Genomic DNA, 22065 nt, shown 5'->3' on the forward strand with positions numbered 1-22065 from the left:
ACGGATATCAGCGGCCGTCCTGGCGGGAGGAGAAGGGGATTGTTTATTGATTCCGGACTGCGGATTTGAGAGGGGAGGGAGAGGGGAGAGCGACGGAGAGCGAGAGAGGGGGCTGGAGGGAGACAGCGGAGGGGGAGAGAGGAGAGAGAGGGAGAGCAAGCGACATAACGACAGAGAGGGTGGCGGTGGGCTGAGTGAATTGAAGAGAGTGGTTGTGAGAGCGAGGGTTGTTGCAGAGAGATACGGAGAGAGTGAGTGGGTGCTAGATAGGCAGGGAAGAGGTTAGGAGACGCTGAGAAAGAGTGGTCACGGGAGGTAGAGAGAGAGAGCGGTTGTAGTGGTGATTTCGAGAGAATGGTTGAGAGACAGAGGCGAGGATAGAATTGTATAGAGAGGGCGTGAGCGAGAGATAGGTCGGCACATAGTGGTAGGAGAGGTCGCTGCCAGGGTGTGGGCTGGAGTTCCGCCATGCGCGGCTGACCCACGCCGTGCCGGCCTTCAAGGGGCAGTGGGCGCTGGAGGAGGCCGTGTGCTCGGTGGCAGATATGAGCTACCGTCGGAGGCCGTAAGACTTGCGAGGAGGGCTGGGTGCAGATGCAGCACTTGTCGTAGTAAAATAAATATGTACATAGAAAGCAGGGGGAACATAGACATCGAGTAGGGAGAGAGGGGGGTAGAGAGAGAGGGGGGGTAGAGAGAGAGGGGGGGGGTGGAGAGAGGGGGTAGAGAGAAGGGGGTAGAAAGAGGGGGGGCGGGTATAGAGAGGGGGGTGGGGTAGAGAGAGGGGGTAGAGAGAGGGGGAAGGGGTAAAAAGGAGAAGAGCAGAGCGTGAAATATTTCGTGAAATTTTTCATTTAAACAGGGGGGGGGGGGTGGAGGCATATAAAGCAAGGCATTGGAAAAACAAAACGAAATGATGAACGAAGCAAAGTGCCGACTACACCGAGCATATTCTTGTTTCCTCTGATCGTAAAAAAAATAAAGAGAGAGAAGTAAGCACACAGTGGTAGGGAGAGAGGTAAGCACACAGTGGTAGGGGAGAGGGGGGGGGGTGAAAGGGCCGTAGGGAAGGGGTGAGAGAGAGTATCAGAGAGAGGGGAGGGAGAGAGAGAGGGGAGGGAGAGAGAGGGGAGGGGGAGGGAGAGAGAGGGGATGGAGAGAGAGGGGAGGGAGAGAGGGGAGGGGGAGAGAGGGAGAGTATCAGAGAGAGAGAGGCAAGGTCGGGGAGAGGCAGGCAGCAAGGAGGAGCAGGAGGGAGAGGGACGCGTTCTGAATCCCGACGATCTCCGCCCGCGCTCGCCACGGCCGCTGCCGCCGCCGCCACCAAAAACAAACTCGGGGAGTGAATTTCTCCTCTCGCTCCCGTGAGCCGCAGCGAGCCGGGAGCCAAGGAGGCCATGTCGGTGGCTCGCCACTCGGGGCTGCCCTCCGGGGGCAGGCAGGCTCAGAGCCGCGCCGGAGATCGGACATCGTCAGGAGCAGCAGCAGCGGCGGCGGCGGCGTCATCGTCGGCAGCATCGGCGGCTGCTGCGTCGGGTGAGTGATGCCCTCGGGCTCTCCGATGGTGTCGGCGTCGTGAGTCGAGCGGCGGAGAGAGCGTGACGGTGGCTATGGTTACAGCACGGATGAAGGGTGTGGGGAGGGAGGTCGGCTGGCTGGCTGGGTGGGTGCTGACGGCATCCACAGGGGCAGCACTGCGTGAGGATCGTGCCGCTGGCTGGCGGTGCTGCTGCTGGTGGCTCAGGGTGGGTTCGCACCTGCAGCCACAGCCGGGCATGGTGAATAGCAGCGACAGCCCCATCATGGACACCGCGACATCAACAACGATAGCTACACACAGCATGGAGGCAGCAGCATTACGTCTAGCGAGATAGAGAATACAGCAACAGCACCTACAGCTACACGCAGCATGGCTGCAACAACATCGTGTATAGCTACACACAGCATGGGTACAGCAATAGCGACATCACCAACACATACACACAGCATGGGTACAGCAATAGCGACATCACCTACAGCTACACACAGCATGGGTACAGCAATAGCGACACCACCAACACATACACACAGCATGGGTACAGCAATAGCGACATCACCAACACAGTAACATCACCTGCAGCTACACACAGCATGGGTACAGCAATAGCGACATCACATACAGCTACACACAGCATGGGTACAGCAATAGCGACATCACCTACAGCTAAACACAGCATGGGTACAGCAATAGCTACATCACATACAGCTACACACAGCATGGGTACAGCAATAGCTACATCGCCAATACAGCTACACACAGCATGAGTACAGCAATAGCTACATCACATACAGCTACACACAGCATGGGTACAGCAATAGCTACATCACCTATAGCTATACACAGCATGGGTACAGCAATAGCGACATCACCTGCAGCTACACACAGCATGGATACAGCAATAGCTACATCACATACAGCTACACACAGCATGGATACAGCAATAGCTAGATCGCCAATACAGCAATTCACCTATAGCTACACACATCATGGATACATGACATACAGCTACCAACAGCATCGATACAGCAATAGCGCGTGCAGATACCGAGATGCAGAAACGCTGAGTGGCCACAGGTACCGACACAGACACAGCTCGGGATATACAGCATTGCGGAGACACAGCACGCGGTGGCTGATATACAGCAGCTACGGCGTTGCTGGCTAACGTCGCCAGACGGACGCTATCGATTCAAACGCAGGCAGCTACAGCAGCTACAGCTGCCCGCACACCCTCAGCACGCTACAGCCACGGCACGTTGGTACAGCAACTACACCTGGCGGTAGCACAACACAGATACAGTCCACCGTGTCACGCTCCATCTGCAGTAAGCTACAGCTGCACCACCATACAAGAGACATAGTTCACCCGTATAGCCTTTCGCATACTCTTGGGCGAGCGCTGTCAGCGAGCACCTAATCCTATTAATCCCGCAACGGCACGCGAGAGGGTGGCGTGGCCGGAACCCCCAGTGCTGACGTTTACACACAGCAGCGGGTGCTGTACTCAGTTACGGCTGAGTCGACCTAGGGGAGCCACGGACGCCGGTTGTGTGAGCGGGAATCTAAAAAATGCAGCAGCACCACGCACATCCAAGCCACGTTATGGTCACGGCTGCAGAGTGACATGAGTCTGTTCGAGACCGCCACAGCACGGTGCAGTGTGGTACGGCTGCTGCCAATAGACACACGACTGCCAGAGCTACGCACAGCGATCTGCATACAGGATGCAGCTGCAACTTGGTAGAGCTGCAGACAGCTTGATGCAGCTGTACAGATACGCGGAGTACAACAGCATCGCCACCTGCGGCGAGATGACAAAGCCTCGCAAGCATGGGGCAGAGAGGGTCGTGTACAATGGGAGTCACGTGTGTGTGTACATAGGTTCCTGTGTATACAGGTGGGTGTGTACAGCTGTCAATGTATTGGTACGTATAGGCATGTATCGGTATGCATAGGTGGTTTGTGTGTGATTGTATGTGCAGCGGTTAGCGCGCTGCGCTACTAAGCTGACGACACCTGTGACGATTATCTGAATCGGTCCGGGGCCTCTTTTAGGTCGACTCAGCCTCAAATGAGGACCTGGTCCAGTGTGCAATCATCGCCACTGGGGAGACAAAGGCGACCGGGCGTGGTGCTGGCCACCCACCCCCTCGTGTGCCGTGCCGGCCTTCATAGGTGCTACTCGCTAACAGCACTTGCCCCAACAATGTGTCCGCTGGCTACACGGGGAAATGTTGCCATTGTGGGGTTGTTAAGCCACGCGTCCCCACGCTGGTCTGTGCGGGTTGGTGAAGGGGGTGGGGTCAGGATCAATTCAGCACTCGTGGCCTGGGATTGAACTCAGGTCGCCGGTTTCATAACGCATGCCCACATGCAGTTCCCCATACACAGGGTGGCCCAATAAGTCGGGACACGTGCTGTTATTATATTAAACAAATCACATTTGGTGGTGGTGTTGGTCATGATGATGATGATGACAAGCTGCCCCGTTTCCGACCGTTGGAGGAAAGTGACGTGAGCGAGACGCACCGAGGAGGGCCGGCACGGTGCACACAGAGGGGTGCTGGGGCCAGCAGCATCACGCCCGGCCGTCTTTGTCTCCCCAGTGCCGAAGTTTACACACCGCACCAGGTCCTCATCATCTCAACCGTACTAACAACAGCAACAACAACGCTTGTTCACCCAGGGAGAAGCCTCGTCGAGTCTCATGACTCTCTTTCAGGAGAGTCCTGCCACGTGTTGGTTGCCGCGTGCGATTCCAAACGAGCCGCGTGCGGGTAACTTTTCACATTCGACAAAAAAAATGTTGGACCCTCCCTCCGGCACACAATGGCCTAGCTCTTGCCAACGACATCACGGGATCTTTAACGTGCGCATGTCAAGCAAAGGACACGTGGTCTCGTCGCGGTTCGGTACCACACCCCCGCAGTAATAACCCGGACGGCCGCGGAGATCGAACCGTGAACCTCTCCAACAGGCGTCGAACGCGCCGCCGCTGATGCTCTGACGCCGCCCCCCGCCAAAGGCTGAGCCGAGCCAGGCGGAGCCACTCGAATTGACAAAGAGACAAAGGTCACCCGAGATACAGTCCTCTGCACGCTGTCGGGGCGCAAGTGCCGTTAGCGAGCGCTCATAAAAGGCTGACGCATGCGCAGCGACTTGCGTACACATTGACACGCACGCGAGAAGACAGCAGGTCACGAGCACGCCTGGTGACAAATCCTGAGCACCCCCCCCTCCTCCGTCCTTATCTGCCCCTCCAACACAGGTGTGCTGGCTTAGGTAGACGCCTCCGTCTGTGTGTGTGTGTGTGTGCCTAATAGAGGCAGCGGTTGTGCAAAGCCTGCGCCATGGACGCTCACGGGCGCGTGCGTGCCGAATTCAAACTCGCGAACCTTCTGTGGCTGTCGCACCCAAGTGCGTGACGCCGTGAGCACCGTCACGATCACCAAGCCATGGGCAGTGCGTGTCCGCCCAGGTGGCTTCAGGGGCAGAGCGAGCGAGCGGCTCGCGCTCTCGGAAGGTGTCGAGTCATAAATCTCGTCTGCTGGCCATTGACTCACGCCCTTCATCCTTCCGGGGCCAGGGGTGTGGGTCGATAAAATGAGTACCATTTTGCGGAGGAAAGTTCCAAGCGTTGTCGCCCCGTGGAGTCGAAGTGATTTTCTGCTCAAGTGATCATTGCAGGCAGTGCGCTTTCCCCGTGCGTACAGCCCCGGGCCGCTGGTGGCAATTCCTCGTGACGGGCGCGAGTCGATGCATTCCCGCTGGGTGATTCCACCCACGGGACAGGTTAAGGGTCACCGACAGGTGGGATGGGATGTGGCGTGCGCAAACAATTCATGGAAACATCGTTCCAGGCTGTCCCGGCTGAAACGGAGCACGCTGGGGGGATGTGCGTGGTGAATCGGGGCGAGACGGTACACGACCGCTCCCCACACACTCAACAACAACACACACATAACAACATCAACACACACACACACAACAACATCAACACACACACAACAACACACACACACAACAACACACACAGCAACAACACACACAACAACAACACACACATACAACAACATCAACACACACACACGCTCAATAACACACGCAACAACATCAATACACATTCAACACCACACACACTCGACACCACACACTCGACACCACACACACTCAACAACAACAACACACACTCAACAACCGACACACACTCAACAACACACACTCAACAAACCACACACAACAACATCAACACACACAACAACATCAACACACACGCATTCAACAACCCACGCACAGGCGATGTCAGCCTGGCATACTCGTCTGCAGAGTCTGATGAGTTCTAATGAAATTAAACAAGTCCCTAGTGCCTGTGGACTTTGTCTCGGTGATGCGTCGTGAGTCTCCCGAGTGCGAAGCTTTGTAAGCGCCCCCCATCCCCCGTAAAATTTTTCGGAGCTCAACCACGGACAGCTCCGGCTGCTTGAAACGATTCCCCGAGCGTCACGGAGCCGTGCAGGTGACGGGGATCATCGCACACGGAGCGCTGCTGCGACACCCGCGGTCCCAGGTCCGAGTGCGATCCCGGCCCACGACGTCTCGACCACGTCTGCGACGCGCGCCCCTCGCTCCTTGAGTCTCTCAGGGAGGGCTGGAAGGGAGAGGGGGGTGTGGGGTGGGGGGGATTTACTCGGGTGGGGGTTGGGGGGGTTGGATGTGCATGCAATGCCGCATGGAACATTGCACTTGGCTACCCCCGGTCCCGTATTCATTTCCTGTGGTATTTACTGTAATCTGCAGTCGCGCTGCACTGCGCTTCTGTCGGGAGCTCGTACCGAGAGCCGATTATTCTATTTGAATAAACCAATAGAGTGGCGGGCAGAAGAGAGACCCCGGGGAGAGTTGGGGGGAGGCTGCGTGCATGCACACGTGTGGACGACGTGCACACAAAGACAAAGATCCCCCGTATAGCCTTAACAGACTGGTGGGGCAAGTGCTGTTAACGAGCACCCATGGAGGGGGTGGATGGCCAGCACCACGCCCGGTAACCTTTGTCTCCCTCGTGGCGATGTTTACCGCATTGCACCAAATGCACTCGTTATTTGAGGCTGAGTCGATCTAAGGGAGGCACAGGACAGGTTCAGATATTCGTCACTGCTATTGGTTGTGAGTGGGAATCGAACTTGGCTCGCTGGGTTAGTAGCACAGCGCGCTAATCGCTGCACTTCACCACTGAATCATCATCATCATCGTCAGGCTTGGTCGATCCACTGCTGGATGAATGCCTTCCAAAGCCACCTCAATCCCTGACGATCCATGCAAATGTAACAATCGCCATCACCGTCGTCGGTACGATGTGCGGTGAGATGGCATCGCGATCGTGCAGCAGAAACGGCGAGGATTTGTTCGTTTTAATATTTCGTCGAGGGAGACAGAGAGAGAGGCGTGAACCAGTGATAGGTCAGAGGGGAAGCGGGAGTAGGGTTTGCCCCTGGCGATGAATCCGGGTTTAGAGGCGTCGCAAGCTACGGGGGCACGGGGGTGGGTGATGAGCGACCCCCCGCCCCCCAGAGTACAGGCTAATTGGGGGCTTTGACAGTGAGCCCTGCTTGTTGTCTTGGTTGCATCCTGAATTTAATCATCAGAATCATCATCATCATACAAATGAATCTCCAGAATTCACCACCATCATCATCGCAGTCGTCAGGTACATTGGCAATTGACTCCGCATTGTCACTCTGACAATTATCATAAATATATAATAAACATAATAAAATATAATTTAACAAAAATATGATATAAAATAATTATCATCATCATCGCTTGGATAACGCGATTCCAGCAGGGGCATAGCATTTGAGGACAATTGAGCGACCCAGTTAGAACGCCCCCTGGATAACTCACCTTGCGATTAACAACAACCGCCATTCGCCACAAAGTGGCGGTGACGTCACCACGACGCTTGTGCCAGGCCATGTGCACCTTGAGGCCACGTGAAGTGTCGAACGCCCGCTGGCAGGAGGTCACGGGGCAGACCCAGGTGCCACGGGTCGACTGACTGAGATGACCGAGATGACTGGCTGATGCACCACCGTGTGCCCCCTACTGTGCCAACTTGCTGTGCTTTAGCCACCCGGCGCTCCACTCGTTGTTGTGAGCGTCGCTCCTCCGCCCTCTGTTGTTGTTGGAGGGCGACTGCCTCCAACTGCCCAGTAGCGTCCTTCACGAGCCTCCTCCACAGAGGCCGATCTTGACAACGCTGGTACCAGTCATCGGCAAGTCCACTCAGCTCCACATCCTCCTGCACCACGTCACTCCATCTCTTCTCTAGCCCGTGCCGCGCCCGTTTAGCCCCAACGATCCGGCCGAACAAAAGCTGTTTGGGCATGCGGTGATTGGGCATGTGGGCTACATGGCCCAGCCAACGCAGCCTTGCCTGCCGGAGGTGCTCACCGATGGGACTTTGTCCAGATCTTTCGAGGATTAGCAACACACACACAGACGTGCAACACACACACAGACTGCAACAAAGATAAAGACCCCCCATTTAGCCTTAACAGACTGTAGGGGCAAGTGCTGTTAGCGAGCACCTAGACACACACACACACATACGTGCAACGCACACACACACACAGACGTGCAACGCACACACACACGCCACACGAAGGTCGGCACAGTGAAACTCGAGATCCGTCGACGGTGCCACCTCAGCCTGGCGTCAAGGCGACCGCTGCACTTTATTAGCCCCTCCCCCTCTCCATCCACCATCACCGCGGTGCCTCCACGCGCTCCATCCACCATCACCGCTGTGCCACGTGCCCCATCCACCATCACCACGGTGCCACGTGCTCCATCCACCATCATCACGGTGCCACGTGCTCCATCCACCATCACCGCGGTGCCACGTGCCCCATCCACCATCATCACGGTGCCACGTGCTCCATCCACCATCACCACGGTGCCACGTGCTCCATCCACCATCACCGTGGTGCCACGTGCTCCATCCACCATCACCACGGTGCCACGTGCTCCATCCACCATCACCGCGGTGCCATGCGCTCCATTCACCATCATCACGGTGCCACGTGCTCCATCCACCATCACCACGGTGCCACGTGCTCCATCCACCATCACCACGGTGCCACGTGCTCCATCCACCATCACCACGGTGCCACGTGCTCCATCCACCATCACCACGATGCCTCGTGCCCCATCCACCATCACCACGGTGCCAAACAACGCTCCATCCCAGGCCGCCCGCTCTGCCCGTGCCGCCACTCGGCGTGAAATTCCTCACCAATTCCCACGCACCGTGCATAAGCTCTTGCCATCTCGCGCTCTCTCACACACTCTCTCTCGCTCTCTCACACTCGCCCTCGCTCGCTTTCCCGTGGCGTTTTGAAGGGGACCTGAGCCCAGCCGTGGTGGTGGGTTTTGAGCTCGGGCCTCCACGTGACGACGCCAGGAGTTGCTTGACGCGTCGCGCCCGTGACTCCAGCGAGAGAGCGTGGGACGAATGTGTCCACAGTGGACGGTCATGCGACGATCGGCAACATTCACTGCAAATGTACCGCTGGCGTCAGGGTCGGGATCGAGCCCTCGACATTCCTGTATACCAGGCGAGGTGGTTAACATCTCTCCACCCTGGCACCTGCAAGTGCGTCCTCCCAATCCGATTTCATTCACTCACACTTTCACTCATTCACTCACACTCACTCCTCATTCACTCACACTCACTCATTCACTCACACTCTCACTCATCTCACACTCACGCCTCATTCACTCACACTCACACTTATTCACTCACACTCATTCACTCACACTGGCACTCATTCACTCACACTCTCACTCATCTCACACTCACTCCTCATTCACTCACACTCACTCCTCATTCACTCACACTCACTTATTCACTCACACTCACTTATTCACTCACACTGTCACTCATTCACTCACACTCACTCCTCATTCACTCACACTCACTCATTCACTAACACTCACACTCATTCACTCACACGCACTCATTCACTGACCAACACACGAATAGTAAAGTAGGTCCAGGAGGAGAGATTTCACTGCTGGAACAACTTAAAGTTACAACGTTTAGTTTGGAGATTTATTCAGTAAATTCAGGACGTGTCATTCACAGCTCACCTTTAAATCCACTGCTGGTCACGATAATTGTTTGACCATACTTCACCACGCTGGCACGTTACGGATTCGTCAATAGGGGGGGAGGGGAAGACCGTTTGAGACGTCACCCACGAATGATTTTATAGGCAGGACGGGAGGAGATGTCCGTGGTTTTGTCTCCAAAAACCCACGCTGTTGGTCGGGTTTTCTCAGCGAGGCGAGTAATTAGATAACGAATTCATACAGTTTCTGAACATGTACTGAGAGATGAATATATTTTTTTGTTATAATAATAATGAAAACACCGCCGGCTTACGTAGGCAACCTAAGACGACCACCGCCCAATGATTCCGTTTCGAAACCTCCACATCCGTCTGGTCTCCCAACGCCCAAAACAATAAAATATCACCGCTGCTGCAAGCTGGCACACATCGTCAATGAGGTCGGCACGCGTGATGCTGCTGCTGTCTTCAGAATCAAACCAACGAGCAGGGATTGTCAATTCAGGCGCGGGGAGGGGTCCTTTACATCCACCCCCTTTGGAGGCCAAAGCTTCGAGTTGGGGTCCCCAATTGACAACCACCACGAGATTTTCTTTCAACAACAACAACAGTGGCAAAGAACAACAACAACAACGCTTCTTTAAAACGCGGTTTAATTTTTATTTTCACGAACATTATGTCATTTACGTTCCACGTATTATTTTAATTTCATTAGAAGCAATCACGTACAATTGCAAAGAGGTACTTACCACGGAGCTGTAGTGGATGCATTTTGCGACGACGGAGTGCCCCTACAGCGCTAAATGTTCGAGACCGTGAGCGTCACGACGATGTGATGAGGACAAGAGGAGCCGCGATCGACAACAGCGTCTAGGTGCGACCGGACAAGACAAATCCATTGTTGGGCCCCATCTGAACGATTGCCGCACCACCTAAGCTGATGATGTCGTCACTACGCCACTGGTCCCACGTTAATTTATCGTGCTGGTGGCAAATCCCCCCCTCCCCACCACCGCTGTGTCTTCTAGCAGGAGGGTTCACCTCCAGAGGGTTCATGCAGCAGCAGCAGCAGCAGCTGCTCAGGGGGTAAGGAAATGAAGGTGACGGCAGAAGAAGCCTCGATCCAGGCCAGATTTATGGCAGAACATCAGGGACTATCAACATCATCATCATTCAGAACGGCGTCGTCGCGTTCATCGTTTTCGTCATCACCATTACTGTGATCGTCGAAGCGCCCCCCCCTCACAAAACGCGGGGCCCGGGGCAATCACCCCGATTTGCCGTAGCCTTGAGACGGCTCTGATAAGAGTCATCTTATCGTCACGACCATTTATCATTTGCACCATCATCACCATCATCACAGCCGTCGTCATCATCAACATCACGGGACTCGATTTGCAACGTCCAAACGAATCGGGTGTGTTGGGCCACACGCCTTCCAGTGGCGCCACGGTGGCTAGGAGATGTTAACCACCTCGCCTGGTGTACAGGAGGTCGTGGGTTCGATCCCGACACTGACGCCTGCTGCTGCTGTATATTTGGAGTTTGCGGTGTCTCTCTCTCTCTCATCATCATCACGGTGGCTAGGAGATGTTAACCACCTCGCCTGGTGTACAGCAGGTCGTGGGTCCAACCCCGACCCTGACGCCTGCTGCTGCTGTATATTTTGGAGTTTGCGGTGTCTCTCTCCCCGTGGTCACGTGTATTTTTTTCCGGGCCCTCCGGTTTTTCCCACCACATTTAAAATCACCGTCATGCGTTTTAGAGTATTTGGCTGCTACACATTTCCACGTGATAAGCCACTTGTTTGAGCTGTCGTTTGTGATAGCCAGGTCGCTTCTGAAAAAAGAGCCGGACAGCTCAGTGAGCCTTACCTGCTAAAATAAAAATAGTTTATGGGTTGTTTTTTTTTACAGTGGGAGTCAAACCAAGTTGACCCGCTCGGCTGGGACAGTGGCAGCCCGCTTGCTGCCTATGAACACGTTAGCATTGCAAGTTAATGTTTCACGTGTGTCAGGATATGGCACAAGCACGCAAACACACGCGGGGATCTCCTGTGCAGCTGCGCCAACCGTAGAGGGGGGGGGGAGAGGAAATACGGAATGCGCTGTGAGTCGCCATCGTCCGAGCCCGAGTCCAGTTGCGTTTCCTACGTCTCAAAGAAGAAGACGTCTCAAAGCGATGGCTTTGAATTACGTATACTTTCTTCAATCAATGGATTATCTTTTTAACCTCGGTGTTTCAATATCTTTCTCTCGGTGCAATGATTCCAAGCGCGCACATTTCCATAGCGGCTCTGCGCACTTTTGTACCACGTGTTCTCTGTCTCTGCACACTTTTGTACCACGTGTTCTCTGGTTGTACCATGTGTTCTCTGTCTATGTGCACCGATCTGATCATTACGCAGGCGCAACATTGGTGATGCTGCTGCATTGGCAGTGATGTCACGAAACAAATAGTACTTTGGCTTTAAAAGATACAAAATATAAGGCGACGCTTATGACAATCCTTCAAATGGTTTATATTTACGTGCTATTTTGAAGGACCGTTGCCCAAAACGTCGCTTATTATTGATGTTCTTCTTCATTAGGGCCACACCGTGTTATTGACGAACGCGCTATGCCGCTGCAGGAGCGTTTGCAGCCCCTTTGCTAATCCACTGCTGGATGAGGGCCTCCAGAAACCACGCGGATATTGTGGGAAAGGGGGGTGACGGGGAGCGGGGGGGGGGGGTTGATTTGACCATACTTCACTTCGCTGGTCAGTGTCACACCAAGTAACGGGACTAAAGTAAACGTAACACGAGGTCGCCGAGCCCTCTTGTCAGAATCGTGGCTTTTGATTGCCCCCCTCGGGTACACACACTCGTGATGGTGCGTGCGAGTGTGGCTGTGTGTGTCTGTGTGTGATCACCTGCCACGTCAAGTTGGATGCCTTGGCAGCGCAGCACACACGGGCAGATCAAACGACACTGCGTGCTTAAGAGTGGTCGTCGCTTGTGCCTGCGTGCGTCTGTATGTGTGTGTGTGAGCAGCGGTAGTGTAGTGGTTAGCGCTACGCTGCGCTATGAACTCGGCGACCCGTATTTCATTCCCGCTAACGGCCAACACCAGTGGCGAATTATTTGAACCGGTCCTGAGCCTCCCCTAGGTCTACTCAGCCTCAAATGAGTACCTGGTGCGTTGTGTAAACATCGCCACTGGGGAGACAAAGGCGGCCGGGCGTGTTGTTGGCCACCCACCCCCTCGTGTGCCGTGCCGACCTTCATTGGTGCTCGCTAACATCACTTGCCCCAACAGTCTGTTCAGGCTATACGGGGATCTTTGTCTTTGTGTGTCTGTGGGGAGCGGTGGCGCAGTGGTTAGCGCGCTGGGCTTCGAACGTCGGCAACCCGAGTTTAATTCCCGCTCACGGCCAACACCGGTGACTATTACCTGATTTGGTCCTGTGCCTCCCTTAGGTCTACTCAGCCTTAAAATGTATACTTGGTGCGGTGCGTAAACACTCAGCACGGGGGAGATAAAGGCGGCCGGGTTTGGTATTGGTCCTCAGGTGCTCGGTTACAGCATTTGTCTCTTGAGTGGCGATGTTTACACATCCCACCAGGTACACTCACTTGAGGCTAAGTCGACCTAGGGGAGGCCCGGGACCGGTTCAAATAATCGCCTACTGGTGCTGGCCGAGAGCGTGAATCACACTCGGTTCGCCGAGGTTCGCAGCGCACAGACACACACACAGACAGACACACACACAGACAGACACACACACAGACACACACACAGACACACACACAGACACACACACAGACAGACACACATACAGACACACACACAGACAGACACACACACAGACACACCCACAGACAGACACGGCCGCTTCCTGCATCCTGAGCGAGGCAGAGGGGGGGGGGGTCACCGGGCTACAGTCGCCATCTGCTGCTGTCAGACGGGGAGGGAACGAGAGCTGTCACTGCCGATCAGGCGTCGCCTCGCGGCACTGAGCTGTACGTGGAGGAACTGGACCCGCCCTGTTGATGTGGAGTTTCCACAATTGAACCACTGCGAGAACTTCAGTTTCAGAATCTCTGCCGTATGGCACGACTTGCCTCCCGAACATCACCTCCACACCCTCACCCGCTCATCACCGCCATCACCACCGCCATCATCATCGTCGTCCTCACTTAACGACTGATACAATGAGCAGCTCTGAGTGACGATGCCCCACATGATTGGACGTCAGCAGAGATTTGATTAATGGGGGTCAGCCTCTCTCTTTCCGCATTAATTCTCGAATTTCCACCTCTGGTTGGAGACATCCGACCCACAGCAAAAAATAACGAGCACCACCCAAACGCCCGCGCGAGCACGCAGGCACCAAACACACGGCTTGGGATGTTCTGCCCAAGGCCCGATGTTGCTGCTGTTGTCGCTGCTGTTGTTGTTGCTGCTGTTGTTGTCGCTGCTGTTGTTGTCGCTGCTGTTGTTAAAACTTGCGGGACGCGATTAAAGGCGCGTGCTCTCAAAGCCCCTCGCTCCTACCCGTGCTTAATTTTAATGGCGCCGTTAATAATGTATCGCATACTCTTCACACATTGTTGGAAATTCCATTATCACGTCGCACACCCAATTTACCGCCCTCTGTACAAAGTCCATCGCGAAGCACAAACCACCACCAGCCACTCGTCCTCTCCCCAAACTCCGATGCGGCTCTCCCTTCCGCACTTCTGCAAATTCGCGTCCGTTCGTGGCTCGCCAGGAGATCGGCATCCCGACCCCCCCCCCCCCCCCCCCCGTAAAAATCCACGGGGAGAACAGCGGTCCTGCACATCAATGGACCAGACGCAAGCTCGTCACAAGCTCGATACAAGCTTTTCATCCCCAGCCGAGAATCGCGAGGTTATTAAATCCCCACGCCGCATCTGTCCACCCGCTCGGAATAGAAATGGCAGTGAAGTCGATCGGCGGGTCGCGCAGGTGGACTACATAGCTTTTTTTTATAATTTCGTTTAGTTTTTCATCGGAGGCGTTCTGCGACTCACGCCCGCGGTGGCATCATCTGCCCGCGGTGGAGCGGCGCAGCATCGGTTCGCTCCACCCCATTGGCCGATTTGGGGAGCGCATCCGGGGGGAGGGAAACGTTGCCCAAAGGAATGACTGAAAGGCCAAGTGACAGCGCCTAACCTCGGCTGACCCACGGCCGATGTCGAACACGCAAATCACCCGGGTCCCCCCACCCGGGTCCCCCGTCGATACCATTCGCTTGCGTTGCTGCCGAGACGCGCGTCATTCAAACTAAAAACTCGTCGAGAAATTGACGCCACCGCGGTGGAATGGTCAGCACGATCCCGAGGTCGCCGCTTCGATTTGTATCTATCCCGGCAGTCGGCGTAACGCAGTTTCTGAAATCACCCTGCATCTGTCCCCCACGCAGCAGTTCCGTTGAGCCGTGCGTGAGTGCCTTGTGTACACATCAGCAGCGCCGGAGAGACACTGGTGGCCAGGAGTGGCTCTGGCCACACTGGCCGCTCGCGCACGGCCCTGGCCTTACTTAGTACTTGCTCCTCACCAGAACTTGCCCCAATCGTCTGAACGACTCTATAGGGAATTTTTTCGATTTAAAGAAAATTAGAAAAAAAGTGGCGTTTTTTTAAAATGTTCTTGTTGTGGGTTTCACACCTGGTGATGATTGCTTGTGTTGCAATCGAAACGTCGTGAGAATTTTATTGTTTTATTTTTTATTATTTTATTACTTCCCTTCCACTTGACTTTACCGAAAGAAGCAAGAATAGAAAGGGGATCTTTGTCTTTGTGTGCGAGTGCATCGGGAGCGGTGAGCTTGTGGTTTGTGCACTGCCCTCCGATCCCAGCGATCTGGGTTGGATTCCCATCACCGGTAAGTAATGTATGAGCCATATGTTGGGCCTCCCCTGGGTTTACTCAGCCTCAAATAACGGTGCATTGCGGAGTTGGAACATCTCAGCTGGGAAGACGATGGCAGCCAGGCAATGGTGTTGGCCAAAATGTCCTTTCATTTGCCATGTCAGCCTCAATGGGTGCTCGCTAATAGGGGCCGGTGTGACTTCGTGGGGGGTGGTGCTGGACATGTGTGAAAAAGAGCTTCATAGCTCATCGGATTCCTTCAGGATGAATAATAATAATTCTGATTCTGGATGATCGTGATGAAGCCTGACCTTCCGTCAGTAAGCACCCACGCATCGATTCACATCTCTATTAATCGGGGAAACACATGTTCCTACGCTCACAAATGATTGACTATTCATGCAAGCGGCACGCGGACGGCTAAGTGGGGCCGTTAATTAACAAACGTGGCGGGCGAAGACGATCTCTGCTCCACTTGGGCCGCACGTGTCCCCGGCTCGTCGCAGAGACACGTGCTCCGGTTCTCCAGATCCCAGCGGGGCCTACCTGACAACACCCCCTGAGTCTTGCACCTAGTCTGGTTCCACGGCGAGGCTATTGGGAGGGGGGCGAGTGCTTGGATGAGTGGGGTAGTGAGTGAGCGAGCGAGTGAGTGGATGAGTGGGTGAGTGGGTGAGCAAGTGAGTGCTGGGGGTGAGTTGGAGAGCGGGTGAGGGGTTATTGGGTCTCTGGGAACGTGAGTGGGCGGATGTCTACGTGAGCGAGCGAGTCAGCGGGCGAGCGAGGTCATTCGTGGCTGGTTGAGTATCGGAGCGAGTTCATAAACACGCGGTTGAGTGAGCGAGGGCGATAGCTCGTTAGTTATCCAGCGAATGAGTGGGTGGGTGGCTGCGTGAGTGAGCGAGCGAGGCAGTGAGCGAGGCATACAGCCCCTGGGGGTGTGTGGTGGGGGGGGGTTAGAGTTGTGTGCGGTGATCTGCAAGCACCTGCTGGATGAGCTATTCTCATCGAGTCCCATGGCAACGAGCCGAACTGTGGCTCTGCCTAATTGCTTGCCCAGGCGAGCGTCTCGCGTCGGCGCAGAGGATGACACGGGAGGGGAGACGTGGGGGGGGGGGGGGTTGTGATGTGGGCGACGCAGGCTCGTGAGAAGAAAGGAAACGCTTTGCAGGTGAGATGGGAACGGTTTGTTGACGTCAACATCGGAACACGTGGCCAGGGAAGCGACAGCTTTCGTGGCCAATATTATGATTCATCCTAACTGATTTATTTTGCATTAGGTCGTCGTGTAAACAACGTATGTCGTAAACCCTCCTCCACCCGACAGAGGAAATTCATAATGCAAGTGTCACGTGCACCAGACGTTGCCAGGAGCAGCAGCAGCAGCGGTGTTGATGTTGGGAGAGGAATCTCACAACATGCGCACGGGTGCGAGGTCTGAGCTCCTGTTCACAACCTGACGATGGTGGGCGCGATCTCCAGCGAAACGTCGTTACCCCCCACGTGAGTTCCTGCAGTCGAAATGACGACTCTCGCTGTGATGTCACTGGGCACGAATGGGTGTTTGTATGTGTAGCAATAATAATGATATTAGCGTGCACTCCTTTGTCAGTCATAATCAGCATGCGAGTCAGTGTTGTTTGCCCTCTGGTGTAATACAACTTGTATTATTAATGTCACCGATGTAGCTCATCGTTGTAATGCAATATCCCACTACAATGCCTCACAATTACAATATTGAAGGCATTTATTGACAAAGCAGAGAAGGCAGTTGCGAGATTTTTTTTACATGGGCAGACTAGTCCTCGCCGTAGGAATGTGGAATGTTTCACAAGTGCTCAGGTTCATTAAAGGGGAGATTAGCGCCACTCATTGCTCGTTGGAGCTTTGGGGACACGGGAGGCATCGCAGCACAGCGAGCGCACTCTGTGTGTCCGTGTCAGTGGGTAGGGGTGGCTGGTAGGTGGTGAGTGGTGGGTAGTGGGTGGTGGTGGGTAGTGGGTGGCTGGTAGGTGGTGAGTGGTGGTGGGTAGTGGTGGGTAGTGAGTGGTGGTGGGTAGTGAGTGGTGGTGGGTGGTTGTAGTAGATGGGGGCATTTTGAGGGTTTTGGATTTGCAGAGCATTCATGTATTGAGTGTTGGTAGCGGTGGCACACGACTGTTATCCGGCGCTCTGGAGCCAACAGTTGATAGATTGCAAGCAAAGATTTTGTGAAATTCCCAAACCCACTGTTCTGCGGTGGTGCTCAGGATACGTCAGTACAGCAAGTGGGTTCACGAACCCACCTCTAGGGCAACACCGTTAGAGTGTTAACCCGCTTCTGTGCACGTGGTGGCATTTTCGTCTGCGTCCTCTCGTGACTGAAACGGTGCCGAGACCGGAACCGTGTCGATGCGCGGCCGTTCCTGAATCGAAGTCGTAATTGATCTCTTGGCCGTGACCACTTTTCGCAACCCCCCCCCCCCCCGCCCGCCTCAAACTTGAAGTTGGATTGCAAAGGGCAACATCGGTGTCATATGATCGGAGGCTTTGTCCTCCGCTCACGTGAAAAGGTTGCGTTCCGGGAAATGCAGCGCTGACAACTTTTCACGCAGACAGTTATTTTAGAGTTGACCTTTCCCTTCAGGGAACGTTTCCCCTTGTGCTTTGCCAGCCGGCCGGATTTAAGATGTTCCACCAATAGTGGGCTTGGGAATACAAGGGGGGGGGGGGGGGGGCGCAGGGCAGCAGAACCCCCCCGCCCCCCACTTTTAGACACGGAAGCCGAGCCACGCATAGTGGGCCCCGCATTATCGGCCTTTACGGGCCCCCTTTATTACCCAACATGCCCCCCCCCCATGGCTACCAGTCCCCCCCATCCCCCCTCCCCCATCCCCCCTCCCTCCATTCCCCCTCCATCCCCCATACACTCCTGCCCGTAATTATCTGGAGTACATATACAAGGTGTTTACATTTTTTTTAACACTTCTGAGAATTTGCAACAATCCCACTAAAAATGTGCCGCCTCCGGGCGCTGGAGACCACCTGGAGAAGGTTCCAGGCACGTGTGTTGACAACGATGGCGAACAAGTGGAGACTCCTTTACTTTCTGAAGCTATTAACATTACACTTGTTATCATGTTACAGTGTAGTAGTATCCGTTCTTTTTCCATTAAAAACGATAGTCCCATATAAGCGTTATATAAAAAAAGTTGAAGCACCCTGTATGTCGCTGGGGGAGCAGGAGAAGACAGATCAGCATTCGCATTTTTTTAATTATAACAGTTTACGTGGTGACACATAGACCGACAGTGAAACTGACAGACCGACAGATAAACGTACAGACCGACAGAGAGGCTGACAGACCAACGAATAGACAGACCAAGACATCGGCAGACCAACAAATAGACCAATAGAGAGACTGACAGATCGACAGACAGAAAAACAGGCGGCCCATCAGAGGGAACAATGAGGTCGACACACAGACAAGCAGACCAACAGATCGAGAGACAGGATGAACAAAACTCCTCGCGATCAGAGCGCGTTGTTTTATGTTCGCGTGCTAATTGCACCGTGTTTTTGGCTCGATATCAACTGATTGAGTTTACCCTTGTTTTGCTGCAGGCCACAGAACTCACATTTCCCTAGCGCCCAATCCGGTGGAATCCGGTGCCGCACACACAAAGAGTCCAATGCGCACGCAGTGCACAGCACTGACACGCGCGCAAAGCAATTGCCCCCGTGTTTATGTCCCATAGACGCTCATAGACAATTCATGTTAGGGAGCGCCTATTAAGGTCGGCAAAACCACGCGAGGTCAGCCCTCTTCGTAGGCTTCACCCACCCCCTTCCCCACAGTAAACGTGCAACGTTGATCCAACGTCAAGCCAACGGCTCCAACCACATGCCAACGTCGGCCCAATGTTGGCATGGTGACTTGGAACACGCCTGAGCGCCTCTGCCACTGCAGTGCCGCAATGATCACACCGCAGCCGCACACTCGCCAACCCGTGACGATTGAAGCGGCAGGCTGCTGACTTTTAAGCCGTTTTGCCACGCACGCGCGTAACTGATTTCCTAAGCAAAGAAAAACACTTCATTAGGAAGCTTTGTTTTAAAAAATATATTTTAAAAAAAGTTTCGCAGTTAAAGGGTTTTTTTAAAAACCAGCGAAGCAGCCTGCCGCTTTAATCGGCCATTTGTGCCAGGTCTACGTAAACACAGCTATGAGGAACCGCTAGTTCATGAGAAGTTGTTTGCAAAGCGAAATTCCGTATATCGAGCGCCCTTTCCCAATGGATTTTCATTCTATAACCGGGGACGCGTTTCTACGGAACAAAAAAAATCGGCCGGGAGATGAAATCAATTTACATTTGAGAATGCGGGAAACCTTTTTAAAGCCACGAGTCTATGCTGAAATATTCATAATGCTCAAAATAAGTCGTGAAATGAGATCACTGTAGAGTGCTTGCCGGCACTTACCGTAAGGCCGAGTTTGACAGAGGGAAGGCTTAGGAGCGTCTGAGATTGGATTTGATAATTACGCTGTGGATGATCACCAGTGGAAATCCAACCCAGGTCACGACGATCGTGGTCAGCACCTTGGATGCACAGCCACCTTTATCTCCCCAGCACCGAGCAAGGAGGACATTCATTCACGTACAGTTGATTGTATTTGTAAGCAGGCGAATACTGGTTGGAAGGTCAACAACATGCGTGCACACAACCTTTAATAATACAAGATCATAACAATTCGCATTTAAGTAGCAATTTAGATATCATTTCGATTTAAAGCTTTCGTGACTGCAGGGATTCATCTTCTTGGTTCTTTCGGTAAAGTCACGTAGAAGGGAAGTAATAAAATAATAAAAATAAAACATTATAAAATAATTCTCACGACGTTTCGGCCACAACACAAGCAGCCGTCCTCAGGTGAAGACCAGGTCTGTCAAGGCGACAGCGTCTAAATGACCTGAGGACGGCTGCTTGTGTTGTGGCCGAAACGTCGTGAGAATTATTTGATTATGTTTTATTTTTATTATTTTATTACTTCCCTTCTACGTGACTTTACCGAAAGAACCAAGAAGATGAATTTAGATATCAGTGAATACGTTTTTAAATGAGCTGTAATGTGACGCACAAATGTATTACACGTTATCCTCGAATAGTCGCTATGACGGTGGTCATGTCCCCGTTTACAGCCTTGAACCAGTGGTCGAAGTTCCACGTGGATCTGCGTAAGACACCCACCATTGAATTCCCTACAAAGTCGCAGAGTTGCATCGACCCCTGAGGGATGATAGGCTGAGTGAACCCCGGAACCAGGAGTTGAACCTGCGACCTTCCCATCGCGAGCCGCTCGCTCTGCCGCTGAGCCATACGAGTTGGCCGGGACAATTTGCACATCGCCACCTCTGAATTAGACTATTTATTTAGACTGCAAGGAGGAAAATCCGATGAGCTATGAAGCTCTTTTCCACAGATGCCCAGGAGGGTGCACGGGATCAGAACGTGGCAACAACAAACGATACAAAAACACGATAGGAGTGTAAAGTGTAGGAAAGGTAAATAAATTACTTAAAACATACACGAGTGAAACTAAATCGTGTTTTTTTTTATCTTACCAGGTAAAGCTTTAAACTTATTTTTCCAGAAGCGACCTGGCTCCAAATGAGAGCTGAACAAAGTGGCTGCATCACGTGTAAATTTATAACAGCAAAATAATCTACGTAATTTCAATGCACGTTTCGAAATGTGGAGGGAAAAACCGGAGGACCCGGATGAAAAGAATCCACGCGACCACGGGGAGAGAGAGAGAGACACGCAAACTCCAAATATACAGCAGGCGTCAGGGTCGGGATGTAGCCCACGACCTCCTGGGGGTGGCGGGGCCCATCAGTCGATAAGACCGTCCACCACCGCGCTGCCATCGGCCGCAAAGCTCAAGTTCGCCACTCGAGGTTGCATCGTCGGTTCCACGTCGCCGTGATTTCGCTGCGATGTGAAGGCGTCTGCCATTTCTAGGCCTGGAGCTTCAAATCTTCGCGCCGATGGAACTTCTGCGGGAGCGGCTTTGTGTTGCCCGCGCTTGGGAATTGGGGCGGCAAACAAGTCGCCCCGAAACGTTGCAGGCGGTGAGGGGGGGGAGTCAACACTAAATGTTAGACTTAATTAATATTCATCAGTAAACATTTAAATATTTCAGCGACGCGGTACCCGACGTTTTTGCCGTTTTTACTTCTTTCTGGGAAAGCCTTCGTCGGAAGCGTTTCCATGAGAAAGACCTGCCCAACTCAACGTGAAAACTCGCGTCAAAACCATAAAAGCCGCCGGCACTCAAGTTTTACGGCCAACTTTCTCGAGACGCCCTTCAGCTCGAGTGCTGTGCCGGGTCGAGTCGCCTCGAGCTGTCCGTGGGACGCAGGACACCGCACAACTTTCATGCCGAGATTTAGTTTTCGCACGGCGCGCCGCGCATTGTAAGGAAGGCACCGCGCGGTCGGCGTTGAGCGCCCTGAAGCAAGGAGGCACCCAC

The 22065-nt window shown here is 53.7% G+C and overlaps 1 protein-coding gene across 1 annotated transcript in view; it reads left to right on the forward strand.

Moving 5' to 3' along the window:
- Positions 1 to 1213: 1213 nt before the first annotated feature.
- LOC133346199 (sickle tail protein homolog) overlaps positions 1214 to 22065 on the forward strand; it is a 190492-nt gene continuing 169640 nt past the window's right edge. Inside the window, 1 exon segment of the mRNA XM_061557694.1 lies at positions 1214 to 1536. Within this exon segment, the coding sequence (XP_061413678.1) occupies positions 1398 to 1536 (139 nt within the window). The 5' untranslated portion in view covers positions 1214 to 1397.

This window comes from Lethenteron reissneri, chromosome 23 (genome assembly GCF_015708825.2).
Source record: "Lethenteron reissneri isolate LAM-NWPU_2019-01 chromosome 23, ASM1570882v1, whole genome shotgun sequence".
Taxonomy (NCBI): domain Eukaryota; kingdom Metazoa; phylum Chordata; class Hyperoartia; order Petromyzontiformes; family Petromyzontidae; genus Lethenteron; species Lethenteron reissneri.